General features: G+C 34.4%; 2 protein-coding genes across 4 annotated transcripts; both read right to left on the bottom strand.

Moving 5' to 3' along the window:
- Positions 1-329: 329 nt before the first annotated feature.
- On the bottom strand, positions 330-18457 carry tim (timeless). Of its 3 annotated transcripts, none has more exons than XM_068295808.1 (15): positions 18310-18457; positions 16570-16731; positions 12688-12909; positions 10991-12614; positions 10736-10877; positions 10163-10671; positions 9908-10106; positions 9719-9846; positions 9503-9656; positions 9176-9328; positions 8750-9116; positions 8206-8467; positions 8009-8122; positions 1593-2042; positions 330-1248 (listed from the first exon to the last, which is right to left on the bottom strand). In XM_068295808.1, exons 3-15 carry the CDS (start codon positions 12782-12784, stop codon positions 1155-1157), a joined length of 4293 nt encoding a protein of 1430 aa, XP_068151909.1. In that variant the 5' UTR covers positions 12785-12909; positions 16570-16731; positions 18310-18457; the 3' UTR covers positions 330-1154. The 3 variants fall into 3 exon arrangements, with proteins under 3 accessions (XP_068151909.1, XP_068151908.1, XP_068151910.1); XM_068295807.1 differs by having other exon boundaries at positions 18278-18438; XM_068295809.1 differs by lacking the exon at positions 18310-18457 and adding an exon at positions 17823-17938.
- A 1994-nt stretch (positions 18458-20451) lies between these two features.
- Positions 20452-21378, bottom strand: LOC137580331 (trypsin-1). Its single transcript, XM_068294323.1, has 2 exons — positions 21092-21378; positions 20452-21020 (listed from the first exon to the last, which is right to left on the bottom strand). The coding sequence occupies exons 1-2, from the start codon at positions 21376-21378 to the stop codon at positions 20465-20467; spliced, it is 843 nt and encodes a 280-aa protein (XP_068150424.1). The 3' UTR covers positions 20452-20464.
- Between the last annotated feature and the right edge of the window lie 241 nt (positions 21379-21619).

Raw genomic sequence — 21619 nt, 5'->3', positions numbered from 1 at the left:
TGGGCGCATTGGCTAAACTCATATTATATATCTAGTTTTTTCCTCCTTTTTATTTTATATATACACGGGTAATGCAGTTTTTTTTTTTGTTCTTGGCTTCTGTTTTGTTGAGAGCCATGCGTGGAGTCGTAGACAGAGAGTTGATCATGGAGTTAAAGTTGAAGTTGGTTTCTATATATGGATTTGTCTCCGGCTTCCCGCCAATGACCTTAATTCGCTCAAATCGCTTTATCATTTGGCTCCGCCAATTTGCAGCATATTTTTCACTTCTCTACATATATTTTTTTTAAGCTTATAAAAAACATAAATTGAAGTGAAACGATTTCTGGTTGTATTTTCCAACTGAACAGAGAAAGCAATTTTTATTTATTGTATGATTTAGATATATTAACATCATTTAAATAGCTTAATTTATTAACTATATTTATGCATTTGTTTTTGTGTGTGTGTGTGTGTGTGTAAAAATAAATCTTTACTTAGGTTCTCTTGTATAATTTGCACTATTTTAACCAGGAACTGCCCATTTTTGTTTAAATATTTAATATATGATTTGTTTAATCATTAAATGTATATATATTTTTTTTTTTGTTTAACATTTAAACTTTACAATTAATAATATATGTGTAAGTTTAACTTTTTAACTTAAGAGCCTCGTTTCGATTTATATTTTTAACATAATTAGTTGCAAGTGAATAAGTTTTTTATATTAAAATTAAATGAAAATGCAAATTGATGTGTTTCAACTTATATAATTTTAAGTATATGTCTTTTATAATTATTTAATATATTAACTTTTAAAATATAGTTATTTTATATGTATATATTTTTTTAAAAATAACTTTCTCTTACCATTTAATGCACTTTGTTAACCCGATAAATTAAATTCACAAATAGTAATTTCATTTTCAAAGATATAGAATATACATTTACATATATTTTGTTTAATACTATAATATTTTTCAAGGCGATTTGAATAGAAATCGTCCAATATATATATATATACAAATATAATTCTTCTTAAAACTAATAATATAATAATATTTATAAGTGTATTGAATTTTGTTTGTCTGCCTTTTCCTGATCTCATTGCAACTATCTCACTCAATTTCTCTCTGATCGATTGTTAAATTATTTTCCTCCATTTGCCTGGCTCCTCAATGATAATGTGGGACACGGAACTCATGCTTCTCATCCTCATCGCTGACATACATTCGCGTCAAATCGGAAGCCACCGAAACATTGTCGTTGCTGGCGATTAAGAATCAAAGATTTGGGTTTACGTTAAATGGTAAATGTAGCCCCCAAGCATAAAAAAAACAACAACAATAACAGCAACAACGAATTCCAATCAAAAACGCAAAACAAACCCCAAAAAAAAATGTATTTATTTTTTGTTTAAATTGAATAATTGCCCTTTGCTTGTCTTGACAGTAAATTTATGTGAGACACTGTTGAAAAATGCACTGTAGACATTCGCTGCATTGACAACTCTGACAAGTTCTGTCAATTTATTTCACTCAAACTTCACTCACTTCCCTCCACTGTGCCCCACGCCCCCCACTTCCATGCATTCATTTGTCCCCCCCACTCACTTGACTATTTCGTTCTCGTAGACCGATGCCACCATGGCACTATATTCCTGATCCAAATTATTGGTACGCATAAAATGTCCATTGTTGACCTCCAAGCGTTCGAATGATGATTTCATGGCCGCATCGTCATCAACATCCAGAGACTTGGACACCGATGACGTCACAGCCGTTGCTGCCGCCGCCGTCGCCGTCACCACTGGGGCCGTTCCACCTGTCGTGGTTGCAATGCTTGTGCTCATCAATCCAGATATGGATAGAGAGGATACAGTGCCACCACATCCCGAACTGCTGCTATTCTCATTATGTCCACCCATTATGGGATTTATCATGGCCTGGCAACCCAATGTGGCTGAATTGCTAGTTGAGGCCACTGTCATCGATTGTGAAACAGAAGCCGTCGATGATCTGCCCACTCCTTCATCCACTAGAGTCATATTGGTGGAGCTGACACTGCAAGAGTATCAAAAATGTCATTAAATGGATTATTTATTATTAGGCGAAGGATAAAGGTCTTAAACATCAAGAACTTGAAGCAGTCATATCAAGATTTGGATGACGAATACGTTCTACATTTACCTATTAATAATAGTGCTGATATCTTAACAAATAGTTCGAACTTATTAGAAATGCATTCTTCATTCATTCTATATACACTTTATATAGAAAGTGTATTCGAGTAGTCATTAGTAGTCACTAGTCATTAGATGGAGGTTTCAAAAGGGCTGCATTCAATACGAAATCAGATAATAATTGTTTTTTTATAATACGCTAAACCCAAAGGACATTTCAAGTAAAATCAATTTTTACATTTCAATAGACAAAAGGTTACAAATTTCAGGAAACGAAGATAAGGACAGACAATTATGGCTTAACTTCTTTTAAACTCCAATAATCCTGAATTTGAAATTTCTCATTTGAATAATTAAGGTCTGCTTTTAAATGTACTGGAAGGACCTTAACCAGGAGTCTGCAACCTGCAATTGTTTGTTATCTTTGGCTTAAATCTGGGTATCTGGCATTTTGGATCAAAAAAAAAAAAAGGTTGTGGATGAAAATATTCTCAATAAATTTGAGCCCTAAAAGGTTTGACTTCTTTAAGCTTTTCCACCCTAAAAATCAAAAGAAATATTCAGAGTAATGGTGAGTTGTTTTAAAATAATAAATAATATTAATTGAACAACTTATTGTTAGTACTTTTGTTGCTCTTTCAGAACTTTGAATATTTGTAAATTTAGTTTTTGAATTGTCTAAACTCAAAAGGTAACTGATTCTAACTATAGAAAACTATGACACAAAAGTTGTTTATACTTTTTTTCCCATTGTGTATCTATGTATGTACATTTGTTTATTTTGTTTATCTAAAGTTTTTCTAAATATTTGACAATGTTTTTTTTTAGTACGCCTAGCAGGTCTCCCACATAGTTTTAACCACTAATCCAAATCGAAATCCGCTTCTAGTGCAAAAAAAACAACCGTCAACATCATAAGATATACATTGTCTGACCTCTGTGTTGTGTCTGTTGTCGCTGTTGTTTTGGGTTGTTGTCTGTGCTGTGCGCACCCAAATGAACACGAATTTCAAATGAAGTCATCGCGATTAGCACGCGCAGCAGCAGCAGCGGCAGTAACCAAGTGGAGCATTGGTCGACAGCGAGTCGAATCGAGTATCTATATGTATCTGATGGATACCGGTGGCAAACTCGCACCCTATATGCATAAATATATGTATATATATTTGTATTTTTCTTATTTCTTTTGCGGTCAGCATAAACCAAATTGATAATCTTTAAAAGTCTGCACAGCTGCACAGAAATTTTTTTTTTTTTTCGCTCAATATCCATATCAATTAATTAAGCTTATAGGGCAAAATAATTGAGAATCGAACATGATATCGAAATTGCAAGATTTCTTGAAAGTTAATTAAACATAAACACACAAATTGACATATTTTTTTTTTTTTTTGTGTTAAGAATTTCATTTAAAATGCATCTTCCCATGAGAATTTTCGGTTACAATCTCGAGATCAAAGAGAGAATCTCGAGACTTGAACCAGTTTGTGTTTTTGTTTTTTTTTTCCTTGTCATTTACATGTGAAATATATTTGTTGCTAACTTTTTTTGTTTTTCATTCTTTGTGTGTGTTATTTTGTTTTTTTTTTCTTTTTATTTATTGTGCATTTTATGCCTGTATGAACATTGTCAAACGAGTTTATTTATATTTTTTTTTTCTTCTTCTGTGTTTGCCGAGCTTAAGGAAAGTAAAAGTCAAAAGTTACGCGATTCCCAGAGGCGATGATGGTCGTGGTGCGTGGCGTTGAGATGATGAGAAATTGGCAAACAAGTTCTTTTGTAGGTTTTCCAGTTAAGTCATAAACAACAACAAAAACAAATAAAACAAATTCAAGTCAACCACCAATATATGTAGTGTTCGGTTAGATCATAGCATTGACAATTGGCCAACATATCAAAAAATTCATAAAAATTTAATGGTAAATTGGATTTGGCCAAGTTAGAGATATCATCGTTTTTATCAAGCGTTAAGGAGTGGATTCTTCTTCAGAATTAATTGAATGTTGTGGTCCGATATCAAATATCTTAATTAACTTTTTAAATTAACTTATCAAATTTCCGATTAATTATGCCTCATGGACTCTTCATTTTGTTTGTAATAATAGCAAAACCAACGCAAGGTAATTAACATACTTGAAAGGTGCCTAAAAGGAAAGGTGGCCTAGAGTGATATACCAACAATTGATAACTTGAAACCCAGATAACAAGGCATAGAGTAAAGGGTTTTAAATTACGAATGATGACGTTTCGAAAAAAACCCTTAAAATATAAAACAGTATTAACGAACTCATAAAATACATTTATTTAAGCATCAACAATAAATTTTTGACCAATTTTTTTTGGCTTTTGACATCCCAAATGTTAGTTTAACCCACTTTATTCTAACACTTCTTTAACTTCTAAACATAAGTACTCCTTGACATAATACAAATAGGTGAAAATCTGGCTTAGGTCAAAATATAGAGGCTAGAATCAATCATTATCTCTTTTGAGATGTGTTTTATGTTTCAGGAGCTCTAAGTTCATCAGATTAGAATTCTTTAGAAACTAAAGTTTAGCATTTTTACTGTCACAAAACGGTAATACAAAGGACGAAAATGGATTTATTGTAATCTGTGCAAAATTTGTTTTTTTAAGTTTGAAAGAAGTTAGAGCCTCTGTTTGGGAATCTAGGGTCCTCTCATTCAATCATCATCCCAGAAACAATTTAAATTTGAATTCGTCTAATCAAAAGTCACTGTTGATTTGTATTGAGAACTATGAGTTGTTTTAAATGGGAGGCAGTTCTCGGTAGATTAGTTGTATAAGTGGCCTAGTTATATAGTTATACAAGGATCGGGGTTCGAATCTTAAAATGTAGTTTTCGTCTAAGCTGAAGGCGATAGTTACTTTCACTAAAGATAAGGAACAAAATGTTGTTTGAGGGCCCTACATCAACCCTTTTTTCAGACTGCTCGAGGCTGGTAAATTACCAAGTCTAGATTTTCATTTTTGAACTCCAAATGATTAGTGGTTACTGGATTAAGATTCAACGAGCTTTCTAGTCAGATTCTTAGTATTAAGACAAAACAACTTCTTATCAAATCAAGCACCAAAACAGATGAAAGACATTAACGTTTATGTTTTTTTAACTCAGTTGTGTTGTGCAATGAAAAACGGATTAAATTTAATACTTTCAAAAGATTTGTCATTAAGTGAAACATAAAATTGCTTTTACATCAGAGGATTAACACGTATTTATTTATTTATTTTTTTTTTTGTTAAGAAAAATTAATAAATACAATAGGCGTTAACGACGAAGAAACATAAAATGGCTAAAGGTGGGCACGAGTCACACACAAATCGTCGTTTCACCTGGAACTTGTGTGTGGGCGTTGACATAAAGTAATTTACTTTGACGCCGGGCAGAAAATTGAAATTGACATTTTTTGGAAAATTTGTATACATAGTCAGCCAGCCCACAAGGAAGCCAAAGTCGAACATAACTTGGCCTGTGGGCTGACATGAGAGTTGATGTTGCCGTCTGCCCGTTGCCAAGCCAAATGGGAGCCAACATTTTTGCATTGTCATAATAATAGTTTATGGTAATGGTAAAATTCGAGGCAGAAGACTGCTGCATGCAGCAGCAGCAGCAACCACAAAAACTCTTGAAACTGACGACCTTCTGTGGTGATTTTTTGGGTTTGGCTGTTAACATTTTGTTTTATGGCCCTGCCTAGTGCTGCTGTTGTTAGTGCAATTTATGAGCAAACAGTTGAAGCAATAAGTGCAACATGGACACCTATTGGTATATACGGTTTTTTTTGGTGTAGAGTTGTTTTGCGGTGCTTGTAGTGCTGAACCACATCAATCAGTCGCATAAATCATTTTAATTATTAAATAAACAAGTTTCCCAACCAACCAACCACACTGACTCACCACAATGTTTTCGTCTGTCTGTAAGTGCTACTGCTGCCAGGAGTCTGGTTTGAGTGTGAGAATAAACAGACAAAAGTACTTTTATATGAACACTCAAGTCGGTCTAAAGGGTTAATTGAAGCAACAGATCTATGATAACCCAACAACAAGTTGTTTGAAATGATTTCAAAAGCTACTTGAAAATTACAAGGGTAAAACATATGAAATTTTAAAGTAATAAACTGCCCATTTAGGGTTCAATAGAAAAAAGGAGATCATTCAGCATTCAGTGTAAACTGTTTCATTCGACTAAAATTTAACCACACCTTATTCAGTTTACTGCCATGTTTTACAGTAGTTTTCTAATCGTTTAATTTATATGGTTTGCAACTTATCAATGGCATCAAGTCACAACATTCAAATGCAACTCATAAAACCAAATTACAAAATGCAAAACGCTGTGTACAACATGAGACAGCAGATGGAAGGAGGAGGGCCAGATCAGATCGTGTGGGGTCCCCCCAAAAACTGCAAGACTCAGCAAGTCAGCAGGCAATGCAAAACACACATGGCTAGTGCATATGGGCAATATGGTGACCGAATACGGATGAACATGCGACGGTGAACATTCGGTTGGCGAACGGTTGGTGGCCAGTTCTAGAGAGAGAGAGAGACAATGGCCAAGCCAAAAGAGTTGGAAGTTGAAGCTGACATTTAGACGGCGACAACTGTCAACACACGAAAGTAAATGTAGATTTAAGAGGCCCCAAATGCCCCAAGCTTAAAGTTCATAAATTTATTGCAGAGAAAGACAGAGATACAATAAGAAAGAGTTAGAAACAGTAAAATCTTTGAAGACAATGTGTACATATTTTATATATGTATGTATTTGTTTGTATGCCCTAAAAGCAGCCATGCGCCATAAATTTATGTCAGGTTGCAAAAACTGAAGATTGTTTACATGGTGCAGGACAATTACGTTTATCTCATCTAGATGTGTGATGTCACAAGTTACACGAATTTCGTTTCAAAATAATAAGTATCGTTTATATTCTGTGAACATTGAACCAACTTTGTTATTCTTTCTATCTTCAAGTCACTACAAGTAACTCAAAAATGTTGCCACCTTAAATGTTACGTATACGCAGAGTGTGCCAGCTAAACAGAAAATATTTAAGATAATCTCAAGGAACTTATTTCAACAATAATTATGTAAAATTTTACAGTTTTCCTTCAATTTTTTAGTTGGGCTAACATTTTTAATCAATTTTCCGATGCTAAGCAATTTAAACACCAAAATTAGGCCAACATTTTGTTTTAAATTTAAACTTTAAACATTAAACGACTGCCACTATTGGAATTCAAAATAATTTGACTAAAGAAGGCCAAAGTCAAGGAGGAGGCGAGTCCTGAAAATTTTATCAAGTGGTATATTCCTGTTAAGTCAAAAGCAAAATATCATAGATTCGAAAGTGGAGATATTTCTATGCCAGAAATGACTGTTTTCTCTGCCAAGCCTCTGCCTCCATTGCTCTAGCTTCTATGTGGAATTCTTGTGCCCTCCCTTGTCATTCCTCTCTCATTTGTTCATAGACCTACTCTTTTAATGCTCATTATTTGTTGCTTCTTTCTCATTCTCAAAGTAACCCTTTCTTATACTGAAATACTTGTAATAGTCCCAGATCTTCTTACCTAATCCTAATTCTGTCCTGGTTATTGGGGATAATATGGTCATCTCATGATCTCTATGTTCTAGAAGTCTTCACCAATAAATAGCAAAATATTCTGACAAGGCACCTTTACATCATTTAGAAAATAGTTGACATTACAATACTCTTTCTACTTCTACACTTTGACTTTCAAGTCATTGATGACGTAGTTGGCTTAAAGCTAGCAAAAGGCAGTGGTATCTTGTGGTTTCTATAATGTGATTTTAAACAATTGTCTTACCAATCGCCAAGGTTGGTCTCCGATGCTGTGGCAGATGCGGATCTCTGATTGCATTTGCTACGCATTACCAATTGCAACCAGTTGGGCACTGGGGGTGTGGGATCTGGAGTATATCTGCAAAGGTAAAGGAAATTAGATTACCCATTAGGCATAACTTTGACTAAATTTATTGGTCAGTCTTCTTCCTTTACCCTCACCTTATGATCGAATTGCAGTGCTTGGCCTTGGGAATGGCGAAAATTTCGCATGGCGAAGATACGGGTGAGGCTTGGGCATGCGCCTTCTCTGTGGCTGCGTCGACTTCTGGGATTAGAGCCAATTCCTCACCCGAATCAAGTAGATCCACCTCAAGGCTACTTATCGAACTTAAAGAATTTCTCGGAAGATGATGATAACGTGTCGAGGGACTGGCCAAGGATGTGGCATCTTCCAATTCACTGGCATCAAATTTTAATTGCACTAAAAGGATAGGAACCAAAAAACACGGAGAAGAGAGAAGGGGAAAAGAAAAGACGAGAAAAGAAAGCCACAGAGCATATCGAAATACACCGATTGGACAACACACATAGAGTGAACATGAAAAAACCACACACAAAAAATAATGAATGTAAGTAAGGATGATTCCCATAATCAAACAATTTTAGATCCAAAAAGTTCACACAAAAATCATATTGATACCGGTATATACATAACCTTGATATTGATTGTTATATTTTTTGAGTGGGGTTGACTTTAACTCACGTTTATCCATTGGTCCCAGCTTCTTGGCCAAACCGTACATGGTCTCTGGTGTCCAATAATCTGGAATTCGGGCAAATATTGAACCGGCATCAGCTGGCAATTGTATACCCAATTTGTGCAATAGCAATACAAATGGCTGATACAGCATCGTTGTCGATTGTTCGTTATTCCACTGTACCACAGGTATCGATTTCTGTTTACATATACAATGATAAGCCACTGGTTCCATAATATGATCCAAGGAATCTCCAGAATTTCTATTGCCCGACTTCAACGTCAATTTAATGTAGCAGCATTCGAGCAGCAACTTCTGTAGCCACACCAAATGTTGCGATTTGTGCTCTTTGATTATAAGATCAAGTAGGATCTAATAAAATCACAAAATATATAGTAAACGCAGTGGTAAGTACCATATAGTTTTGATACCTGAACATCATCTGAGGGCTTTCCGTAAGCACATTCCTTTAACTCAATGCCCGATTCTGTGGTCACCGATGTGGGTGTGGTTAGCAATGTTCTCTGATATTCAGCATCTTCAAATTTCATAAGATCATCGTATTCCAAGAGAGTTATAATATCCTAGAAATAGAGGAATAGAAATTAAACATTATAAGTTTTTTTTTAAATTTACTAAAGAGTCAGCACAGTAGTCAATCTTTCAGTAGAATCTTAAGCAATTCAACAATGAAGTTAGTTAGTTAGTGCTGCGGGCAAGTTAGTGTAAAGACTTTCCAAATCCTGAGTTATTCTTACCTGTTGTAGTAGCTGTTGTATTATAGTTATGCGAGTTTTCAATTTATTGCCATTATTACTAAATAATTTAACAATTTTGCCAACGATATCATTGTTTTTTTTGCTCTGCACATAATACCAATACAGGGTATCCATTTCCTCCTGAGTCCAAGTGCTAAAATAATAATATTAACTATATGAAATATAACTAAAAATTAAAAAAGAAAACCCTTTTACCTAACGGTATGCTCTTGATTATGCTCTTTAGTCATTTCAGTGAGTGAAGTTGTTGGAATTGTTAAAGGCGATTTTGGCGGTGTATTCATAAATTTGTGTATAACATATTCAATGAGATCCGACCAATCCTGTAAAACCAAGAGATTCGCATTAGAAAATCTGGGAAATTTGGTAAATAATAATACATACATCGCATAGTTCATAGTCGGCTTCCCAAATTCTAGAATATGTCTTTAATATAATCGGTTGAAAGAGCACACCAATTTGTCCCAGATCACCAGCAATATGATGCATCATTGTGAATATACAATCGTTAACAAATTCACCATTATTATTGAAATCCTCCAGAAGAATGCCATAATAATGCATCACCTCAAGGGTGGCAAATCTAAAAAAAGCAATTTTATAATCAACCAAATATTATTTTTTGGAAGATTAACTTACTGCGACACGTGCTCGGAGAGTTTTATAGCCTCGCCACCCTCCAATTTAGCTGCACTGTCCAGGATAATGAGCAATATATGATTGGTTACCACCAAATCTTGTAGATATTGTTTGGAATGTATGCTGGGATTGAAACGTCTCAACAGCAAGACAAACAGACATCTCAAATCGGACATTTCGCTGATTTGTAATTGCAATTGCCTCAAATGCAGGCGATCGTCCTCACTCAAGTGTGTAACCTTTTTGTATGTCTCAATGGCCTGAAGGAATTCCCTGATGGCCGTTACCACCAAATGCATACGTCTCAGATACGGTTTAACATCACTGCCCTCTTGCCGGGCATTCAGTTCCAACTGCTCACAGAGGGTCACACCCTCGTAGGTAAGATAACTCAGGACATCATAGGTCAATATGGTGTCAATATGTTCCATATCCAATTCCAGTTGAGCGGCAAATTTAAGAAAATATGTTACAAGCCAAAAGAAATGCGATGTGTCAATGGGGATTTTCTGTAACGTGTTAAAAAATTAAGTAACTTATAAGTATGGACTAAATTTTCTTTATTCTACTTACCGCATTCGATAGTAATTGGATGTGGAGTTCTTCTACCAAATAATTGTAACCCTTGAGTAAAAAGTCAACAGTGAACTCTTTCAACAAATTGGAAATATCATCATCTGTAGGTGTATGAAGAACCAAACCCTTCATGTTGATTCTGAAAATGGGTTAAGAATAAGTTTATTTCGGACTAGTATTAGCACTGCCTTTTCATCAAATTGCACTCCCAGATCTTCCTGTTTGATTGTGAGAGATGCTAGAGTTACTTACAGACTACTCTTGCTGCGTTTCACCAGCTTCTTGCGTCTCAATTCCTTTGTGTCCTGTGGCGACATCACTGAACGCAATTTATTCCTCGGCTTGGTGTTGCATGGTGGCTTCTGATGTTGTGGTTTGCCTTGTGGTACATCATCGTCGTTCGATGATGTCGATATGGATTCTTGAATCTCACCTTGTGTGCCGTAGCCACAATCGGAGAGCTCAGATTGTGATGAGGGACACTCACGTTTTTGGGGGCAACATTTGCCTTTGGTCAGTTGAAGTTGTCCCGAATGTGGCGATTTCTGACCCAGTTTAACTGCCGATATGTGAGGCGATGGGTAACTCTCAGTAACAAGTTGCTTTTGCTCTTGTTCTTGTGGCTGTTGTTGTTGTTGGAAAGCTTGAGCGGATGTAGAGGGCCGCACGGATTGTGGTATTGGTGGCGGCTTAAAGTCGGATATTACCAAATTAATTTTGGTGCTTGTTGTTGTTATTGTTGTTGTTGTTGTCATTGTGGTAGTGTTATTGACCAGGTCAGCTGGTTGTTGGTTTTGTGATTCTTCTTGTTCTTCTTGCTGTTGTTGTTGCTGTTGTTGCTTACGTTCATTATCTTCATCGTCATTTGGATCCTCCTCCTCCTCATTATCATCATCATCTGCTGGTTCCTGACGTTCATCTCCATAGTGCTCCGTTTCCTCCATTCCCTGATGTGGCGGAGATTGCTCCGTAATATCGCTAGCCGCTTCAGAACTATCCAATTTATCGGCTGATACTCTAGCCATTGAATTCTGATACTCCTGACCCTTGCGACTAACCACTTGACGTCCATGTCCATCTTTTTTTGTATTACCGCCGCCATTAGAGCCATTATCAGAGGAATCCGAAGTGGGATCTGATGTCAACATGGGACTTGAATCGCCACTTCCCTGCTTCGGTGGTGATGTGTTACTCTCGTTATCCTCCGAACTTTCCGATAGTGAAGCCTCAAACCACAGGTTGAGCAACTTCTGCAAAGTGCTCACGTGCTGATCCTTATAGATCAATGCTATCAATTGCACCATTGTCACTCCCCAAATAGCTCGCTGGGGACAAGTCATCAGATAGAGCATCAATTTGTCAATACTCTGAATGAACAGATTCCATAATATTGTATTCTGCATGGATATCTGTGCTCCACTCGATTGCATCATGGCCATCACACAATGTCCATGTGTTTCCGGTATATGCAATATATTCCTCAAGAGCAGCAAACAATTATTGATCTGATCGCACTTATGCGGTGATAGTTTCGTCTCCGATTCCAATATATGTTTCATATATTCCACCACACTCTTGGTACTTTTGGGATCGGTAAAGGCCTCCTTACTTGTATATAAAAGTTTGTTCAACTCAAATATGGTATGACGACCAACCTCAGTGCGATACATCACATCAACCGAGAATAAACATTCCACTGGTACCGTCAAATTAACCAGTATACGGATCACCGATTCCAATACAGCATCATCTTTAGCATTCTCCAATAGAGGTATCAAATCGGAGCGTACATTTTGTCCAAAACCAATGGCACGACGAAACGTACGTAGTGTCTGATCTTCATAGGTCAACTTATAGTTGATCTCCTCCAAGATGGCTGAAGTACATACAATTAAAACACACACAATAATCATTTATCCTTTTCTGAGGACTATCTAATTTAAACTTACCCAATGCATTGGGGCTCACCACATAGGTGTCACCTTCCAGTGATCCCAGGGAGGCAAAAGCACTATGCAACTGAGGTGTTGTCAATAACCAGTCCATAACCGTTTGATATATCCTACTTGATCGGTTGATTTTTTAATATTTTATTTCTGTGCACAATGTTTGATATGATTCGCTTTTGCTCACGCATTGTGTTTGCATAGAGCGCGGAAATAAGAAGTATCCTGTTAACAAAAAGATGCAATTTAATTAATAAACAATACAGATTTCAAAATTTTAATATAAATAGTGAAATATTGATTATAGCTTTGTCGTTATTATATCATCATCATAATAAGAAATGAAATTTTTAAAGATTAAAAGGAGATTGTTGTAATATATCCTGATTATTCTCCCAAAGTTTCAAATGAATCCAAAAGAAATTTCCTAGAGACATAACTTCAAGATTTCGTTTAATACTTTTATGATTTCATTAAAATAGCCGGTTCCAATGGTCTGAATGGTTTGAATGGTCAAGGTCTAATGAATGGATAAATATAGATTGTCTTAGCAACTGGTCAATTCAAATTTAAAAACGCTTCCAATTGGAGTATTGCTCATTCAACCATAAAGACAAAAGCCATTGATTATTCTATTTTTAACTGCAGGTGCAAAATATGTGCAAATCCTATGTCAATACAAATCAACAATACAAAAAGTTAGAAAAATAAAAACAAAAATACAAAATTTTCCACTAACACACGGGCTGCTCGGCACAGACACACACACACGTGCCGAGAAAGTGTGTTTCTGCCCCCATTGGAAACCATTGGCCCAGCTGACACGGAGACACACCCCAAAAACCTTATTTGATTGATAGGCCAAGCCCTTCAAATTCTCAGAAGTCACACTATTTCCATTTTATACGCAGAAGTTATCCCAATTCCAAGCCAAATGTAAAGTCTTAATCCTCCATTGCACATGTAACCAACGAGTTGTGTGCGTGTGTGTGTGTGTGTGTGCTGAAAGCACAAGGCACCCGGTGTCTGCATGTGACTGCAACAGATTTTGCTGGAAATGATTGTGTAAATCATCATCATCTCGGTTGAAGGACAACGTTGAGGAAAACAAACAATATTGGGACCCCCTGTGAATATTTTTAGAGCATGAATCGGAATCCTTTTACCTTACAATTGTGTGCAAGTGTGGGTGGGGCTGAAGGATTGGCATTCAAAGAGAAAAAGTGGCACAATGGCGCAGTTGTATTTATTGGCCCTACAATTTCAATGAATCGAATGGGGGCCAAGCTATTTGAATGGGTATTTTTAATATAAAAGCCATACAAAAGTTTCTTAGTTATATGACCAACAGGACATAACGGAATCTTAATTTAAATATAACTGTTTATTAATTGTAAGTATATCTATTAATACCAAAATAGTCCGAAAATTTAATAAATTGATAGTTGTACTTACAAAATAAAAGCTATCATTAAAGATATCATAGTTTTGGCTACTGAGGACTTCAACTGTATACAGTAAAGGTCATAAGGTTAGAATCATTAGAGGTTTTCGTGCTTCATTTCTTTTTTTTTAAACTAGCAAGTAACTTGAAGAAGTTATTTTTGTTTTGTTTGTATTTAGATTATGAATCTTAAACGGGCTCATCTTATCTTCCGTCGTTTTCTCTCTATTTTTTTACAGGACAAAAGTTTTGCTGGTCAAATCTTTAATATTATAGATACACGTACTCTTTGAAGTGGTTGCAGATCGGGAAAATCTTAAGAAATGAAAAGATAAACTTCTTACCACAAGCTTTTAAATTAGCCCCACCATTCTGATTTTTGCATCTGGTTTTTAGTTGTTTTGGTTGGTATTTAAGTACTTTTGCCTTCTACTAAAAAAGAAAGTGAATCGAATATCCTGTCCAATGACCCATTGTTCATTAAAATAGGATGAAAGTAAAAAATTTTTCAGTCCCTTACAAAAGAATAATGTCTTTAGGAAAAATATCGCAAATATCCTCTATATAGGCTAAAATATAATTTCATATCTGTTTATTTTTTACCCTTACAAAAAGGGTATATTAATTTTGGTCAGAAGTGTGCGACGCATAGAATCAGTACAGCTAGACGAGTTCAAAAAGCCATGTCCGTCCGTCTGTCGCGAACTTCTTAGGAGGGGTTTGGTCTAGGGACCGTAAATGCTACAGAGTTGAAGTTTTGCAAGTAGACTTGTATCTCGGATTCAGCCGGATCGGACCCCTATAGCTCCCATACAAACGGCAATATTACGAACAGTGACTCATCATAAAGAAGTTATTGCTTCGTTATTTTCTGAGCTATCTTCGTGTATTATTATTGGGGAGATTTTTACTCGTATAAATTTATAATCCTATATAGCTTCCATAAGAACGATCGGTCGAAAACAGTGACTTTTATGAACAACTTCATTACGTTTGATGCGATTGTTTTAAAATGAAACATTTGTCAGCTCAAAGATCCGGGCTAGTACATTAAATTATAAATTATTTTATAAGATATTCAGCGGAAAATTATTTTTCTAAAAACTTGATTTCATGCTAATAAAAGTAAATTTCTCAACAAATCTAGTTTTTGCACATTTGTTTTTAAAAAAATTCGTTTGCAGTTTTCAAAGATCCCATAATTTGGTATTGGAAAACTTAAACCATGTGCCAAATTGGTTTAAACAATAGAAATATTTAAATACATTTATGTAAACAAATTAAAGTCACCAAAGCATCAAGAAACAATACAAAATTCTATGTCTACATTCATTATAATAATTAAATTAATAGAAAATCGCATAGATGAGATTTTTCTTCATTACTAAGATTTATTATTTAAAATATAAAAAAAGTTGTAAAAATATAAATAAACTTGTGAGAGTTATATATTGAGAATGAATGAATCAAGAATGAATGAATTTGAAGAGAACAAAACGAAACTTTCTCTCTTTTTCGGTGTCAAGTGAGAAGTTTTCTTTTGAAATTGTCTGAGATACAATTTTACATAAGTCAAACCATGAAATGTATTGCCATTAATCTTTCTCGATTAACAACCCAAATACCATTTCCGCTGGCCGGGGTTATGCAAAGTCCCAGCAAAGGCAAAATAAAATTGGAAAACTTACATAAAGCAAGATCTATTCGACGTGGAATGAATTGCTATGCGCATTGAAAACAAAAATGCATTCATTCACAAGACGTGTGTAGAAGGTTTTTTGCATAAATCTTTAACAAATCTTTTGAACAAATTTTTTGTTAAGGGTGGAAAGAAACCAGAATTTGATGCAAAGAGATTCGGATATGCCTGTCCCATCTGCTGAGGCTGTCACTGCAATTGACAGCCAATCGGAAGTTATGAAATTGTGTCAAATAAACTCAAACAAAGAAACGGGAAGCGAAGGCCTGCCTTTCTATTTGTTTAAATTCTTATCCCAACAATTGGGTCGAAAAAAAAAGGAAAAGGTTCATTGACTCTTATATAAATGAATTCTGAAACTTTCTGTTAATTATTTGTTCTTTGCTGTTCTTTGTCGAAAAATATTCCAGTTTGGTTGTATAACATCATTTTGAGTCAAATTTCACAATGTCTCATTTACTTTTTTTTTTTTTTTGTGTGGTTATATAAAAATATGCGACAAAGAATTGTTACAATTTGTTTTAAGAAATTTCGCATTGCTTTTAATGACGTAAAAGTATTTGGTTTCTTTTTGCTTAATTAGCAATTTGAATTTGGCGCACTGGAACGACAAAGCTTTGCTAAGCTTTTTACATGCTAATGACGTGAGGGCCACGGCATAGATGACTGTGATAGGTCGTGTCTGTATATATAGTATATATATAGTATATCTGAATGTGTATATAATATGTTCTCGGCTTACCAGATTGCTCTTGACAGCAGCAAATGGCTTCTCTTTGTATTTGTATTCCACAGTGGTTCAATAGGTATTTGTTTTTGCTTTGTATTTGAGGTAAAAGTATTTCAGTTTTTTTTTTTTTTTTTTTGGTTTATTGCTCAGCAATGTTTTATAGGCACTTTAATTCTATTTGTTGGAATATAAAAACAAATGTAAGGAATTATTTTTATATTTTTTGTAATTTTCTCATAAATTTGTATTTGATTTTTTGAATTTAAAGTATTAATATACTTTTTTCAAAACTTTTGAACTTTTATCACTATATAGATATGATTTTGGAGACGTTAACACTATATAAATCTTTCCTATCAAATTAAGTTAGTTTCTTTTTTATCAATTTTGAAATTAGTTTTTTTTTTTTTTATCAATTTAATAATGTTTTAAAATTGTCCTGTGTGAAATGATTTTTATATTTTTGTATTTTTAAGTAAATATGTTTAGTCCCACCATAATATTTAACTTTAAACTTGATTCCAAATTTTTAATAAATGTTTCTGAGCCGAATTTTCAGTTGGTAAATTTATAATTTTAAAAAATGGTAATTTTTGAAAGCGTCTAAAATTTTGAAAACAAATTAAAGTTTGAAAATACATATATATTATATTATATTATATCTTTTTATTAAATATATATATATATATAATATCACTCATACGACGTGGTGTTCATGTAATATTATACTTGAACTGCAAATTTGTTCAATTCAGATGCATTTCTTGAATCGTTTTGTATCTTTCAAGTATAACTTTTAAGGGCAATTAGTTAGTTAGTTCAATTATTTAATCCAGTTTTTAGTTATTAATGATAATTTTGTAAATTCCACATGTAATATTTGGATTGACATTATCATAATGTTAAATTAAATTCAAATTTTGAGTTCTTATAAATCTCACATCACATTCAATTTAATTTTTATTTAATTTTTGGACTTTATTTAAATTAATATTTAGTTTCTTTGTAATCTTCACTGGTTGCTAGTCACGCAAAAGTCGGATTTACGTAAAGCTAGAGAACAGTATGGAAAAAATTTATAACAATTAATATTGTTGCACTTTGTTGACAAAAGCTTTTTTAAGCATTTAGTTTAGTTAGTTTTGCACAATTTCTTTTAGTTATTTGTTTAACGGCACTTTTAGGACAAGAGAGAGAGAGAGATTAATTTTCTTTTGGGGAAAACTTTTCTAAGGGGTTTTTCTCAAATACGCGTAGCCATGTACCGTTACGATCGAGCGCTGAATGATGAATGTTTTTTATCTAAATTGATTTGCATGCCAATGGAGGAGAGACTCGAGACTCGAGTATTCACCCCTTCGCAGCTCTCGAGTCACCCACACAGAACAACAGCTCAGCACAGAAAAATTCACATTGCAAATCGCATGAGGCGAAAAGCTTTATACCTCCACAAGTTGTTGTGCCTCTGCCGGTTGTACATATGCGAAACCAAAGCTCTTTCCCCCCAATACATTCTCAACTGCCAGCGGATACCACTGAGTGGAACTCACGTGTAGCGACAACGTGCGGCACGTTTGTTTGCTTGTCTGTATAACGTTTGATAACCATGAATAGCAACTGAGCGAAGTGCCTCGCTGTTTTGTCGTTGTTTATTGATTCATGGCATTTATTTTGTTGCGTTTCGTTTTTGATTTTTGTCGAGTAACTTATATATACATACGTATAAAAACAGAAATGGAAAATGCACTCAACAGTTGGTTTTATTCCGTCTCCACAAAAAAAAGGGGGCTATGCAACGACGCGAGCCACTGAGCTGGGCGACCTCCACCACGATGCGAATGCAACTGAGCCGGTCATCAGCTCTAGTCAACGTGGAAATGCTTCGGACGTTGTCTATCTAGTGGGTCTCCGTTTACAAATAGAAATTGTGGTCCGACTTTGCTCGGAATATATGTTATTTAATCACTTACTTATTATGAACATTAGACTGGACATGGGAAAGAAGCACTTTAAGGAACTAAAATTTAATATTAACAAATTATTAATATTATGTTTATTATTATTTAAAAGATGGTCAATAGATTACATTTTTAATCTTGTTAGGGTTTTTTGTCCTAAATAATCTAGGACATTAAACTTGTCAAGGTAAGTAGTCCTGTCATTTTGGAAAACCAATATCTTTCTTTCTTATAAGTATTTAAATAACTTAAAAAACTCAAAGATAGAAGTATTTCTCGAGAAATATTTACAACATATTTAAAGTTGGAGTTTCCCTTAATTCATTTAATTTGATGAATTGTTAGTCATTTCTTATATTGAATTTAAGGTCAAACAATATTGGAAAAAAATTTAAAATGCTGTCAATATTTAATGATATTTTTATATATATATATATATTTAATGATATATATAAATTAAGTTCAGATTGGAGCTCAAATGATCCGTCAATTACTTTAAAATACTTAGCTTTTGAGATTTATTATAAATAACACTTTCGAAATATATACATTTTTTAAGTTTTTTGCAACAGATTTTGCCTCTAAAAGTTTCATCTTCAATTTGCATTCTCTATTAAAACAAATTAAATTTCAAAAATTCTCAGTTTACATTATCTCTAAAAAATAAAACCAAGTCAGCTTCAAAAAAAAGATCAGCCTAAAATATGATGAAAATGCATGTTGTTAATATCAACTTGTTATATAAAAATGCATTTTAAAAATTTATTTATATTTTGTAGTACAAAGTTATATCTTTGTTTAACGGAATTGTTTAACAAAAACAACTAAATATTAAATTACAAATTTTCAAGCCAATACATGTTTGTTCTATCTAATTTGTGGGCAATAACTCTATTAAATTGTCATACTAACTACAAGAGTGGATGATATATATGACAGTTTTAAAAGCTTTTAAGTATTTGATAAATAATATTTAACGGAATACTCAACAAAATGGATGGTTACGGTCTTAAATTTGTAAGATATTCAACGAATTAACAATTTCTAATAATCTCTGCGACTAAAGAAAACGACGTAGTCGTAGCATTGGTCGATTAATAGTAGTATTTGGCACAAGCTTAGATTTAGTAAAGGGTTTAATTAGGGCTCTTAAAATAAGTTAGTTTTCTTGACAGACAGAAGTATTACTTAAGCCATAAATGATATACATAAATAGTTCTGGAAAAAAAAAACTGAAAATATTTTCTTTTAAGAACAAGGATATGGAAAATTTTACTTATTACAAGTCTAATTAATTTGGCATGAGCACTTTAAATGAATTTCTATGAATATTTTTTCCAAAGAGCTTTTAGCTATTTGCCAGACTGATATTAATGAATGATAGAGTCTTTGACATTGTCGAGCCTACCCCAGTTTGTTGCAATGCCAATGTCAAAATGCTAATGATTATACAAGAACCAGTCGAGTAAATGAGTCTAACAATAAGCTAATTTTTATCATAAAACGCAAAACAAGTTAAAAAATAAAAAAAAAAAACCAAGTGCATTGAAAAATGTTCATCATCATGAATTACATCTAAAAACTGAAGGCTTTCGTAATAATAGTTGCGTATACGCCGCATGTAACAGCACGTTTACTATCACAATTTTAAAGAAAGCGTTATGGGGAGTGAGAGAGAGAGAGAGAGTCAGAAGGGAACCATTTTAATAGAATTACAAACCATTTCAATTTAATGAATGCCAATTCACAGAATTTTCCTTTCGTCCAGTCGGGCAACGCGACACACGTTGGCATAATGTGAGCAAAGGACGAGTGTCGCGTGTTTAGGTACTTTGTCTGCATGGCCACATAAAAAAAAAGTGTGGGATGAAGTGGAAAATTGGAAAAAGAAAATGCTTTTCATTGGTTGTACTTTTTCTGTTTTTAAGAGGCTTGATTCACATTTATTTTTAAACACCGCTATGTTCCTTAATCCAATCTCGGGCATAGCTTACCCTTGAATATACACCAGGATAATCGGGCTTTGCACAGCCATAACCCCAGCTAACCACACCTACTAGTGTGCCCGCATCATTGACCATGGGACCACCAGAATCGCCTTGGCAAGCATCTTTACCACCCTCCAAGAAGCCAGCACAGATCATGCGTTCCGTTATGCCACCATACTTTTCATACTTCTCGTTGCATAACATTTGATTGACCAATGGCACCTCCACTTCACGCAGCCATTCACGGGATTCCAGCAAATTTTGTGTATTACCCCAACCACTCACATGGCAAGTGTCGCCATCATTGAAGGTTTCTTCTTTCTCAGGCAATTTAATTGCCTTTTTGGATTCATCAAACTTAATGGGATGCTGCAACTGGAGCAGGGAGAAATCATAGTCGACATTTGTGAAATTAAATTTCTCGTGTTGTACGATTTTCTTAATCCTCAACAATTCACCATTCCGTGCGAATTCCGAAGTACCCAAACGTATGCGTAGACGATCTGCTGTCTTGCCACTGAAAAAGAAGAATGCCCATTCCATTAGTTACCCATTTGATTTTTTTGCTTTTCTCTTTTAGCTACTCACTAAGTGCAATGGGCTGCAGTTAATATCCATTCCTCTGATATCAATGAACCACCACAAATATGACTGGATGTCTGCAGTGAAACTTGATGTGGAGCATCTGTTATATTTATACGATGTCCACCCACAATGCGACCGTCCAAACGAGGATGCATGGGTATGAAATGATCTAGAAGCGATCGTGGACTTTGCCTCTTCACTGGCGACGGTATCAAACAGACACCACCAAAAATGCCATAGAAATAACTACTTAACTGAAGTATCAAAAGTATTTGCCTTAAATTCAACATTGTAAGGTTTTGATTTAGGAAAATCTACTGGCTTAAAGAGTTCACATCAAGAGGCTTATATAGTTAGAGGTGTATGACCACCCGTCGCGGTAAACCTTGTATCGTGCTGGGCCAGAAAAAACTTTGTAAAATTTATCAAGCAAATGACATACTAACCAAAAAATCACTGATATAAAGGTTTCAATCAATTTTGTTAGCCAAGATATAGAAGTTCTTCTAGTTCTGTAAAATTGTGTGTCAT

This window comes from Drosophila tropicalis, unplaced genomic scaffold (genome assembly GCF_018151085.1).
Source record: "Drosophila tropicalis isolate 14030-0801.00 unplaced genomic scaffold, ASM1815108v1 contig_845, whole genome shotgun sequence".
NCBI classification, from domain to species: Eukaryota; Metazoa; Arthropoda; class Insecta; order Diptera; family Drosophilidae; genus Drosophila; species Drosophila tropicalis.
The sequence above is the reverse complement of the archived record's forward strand: the minus strand, read 5'-3'. Positions and strand labels throughout refer to the sequence as shown.

Coding starts and splice junctions, on each gene's coding strand:
- tim (XM_068295808.1), bottom strand. CDS start 12,784: ATGGACTGGTTATTGACAACACCTCAGTTGCATAGTGCTTTTGCCTCC. Junction 10,672..10,735: donor TCCAATTACTATCGAATGCG/GTAAGTAGAATA, acceptor AACACGTTACAG/AAAATCCCCATTGACACATC. Junction 9,117..9,175: donor AGCCCTCAGATGATGTTCAG/GTATCAAAACTA, acceptor TGATTTTATTAG/ATCCTACTTGATCTTATAAT.
- LOC137580331 (XM_068294323.1), bottom strand. CDS start 21,378: ATGTTGAATTTAAGGCAAATACTTTTGATACTTCAGTTAAGTAGTTAT. Junction 21,021..21,091: donor ACTGCAGCCCATTGCACTTA/GTGAGTAGCTAA, acceptor CTTCTTTTTCAG/TGGCAAGACAGCAGATCGTC.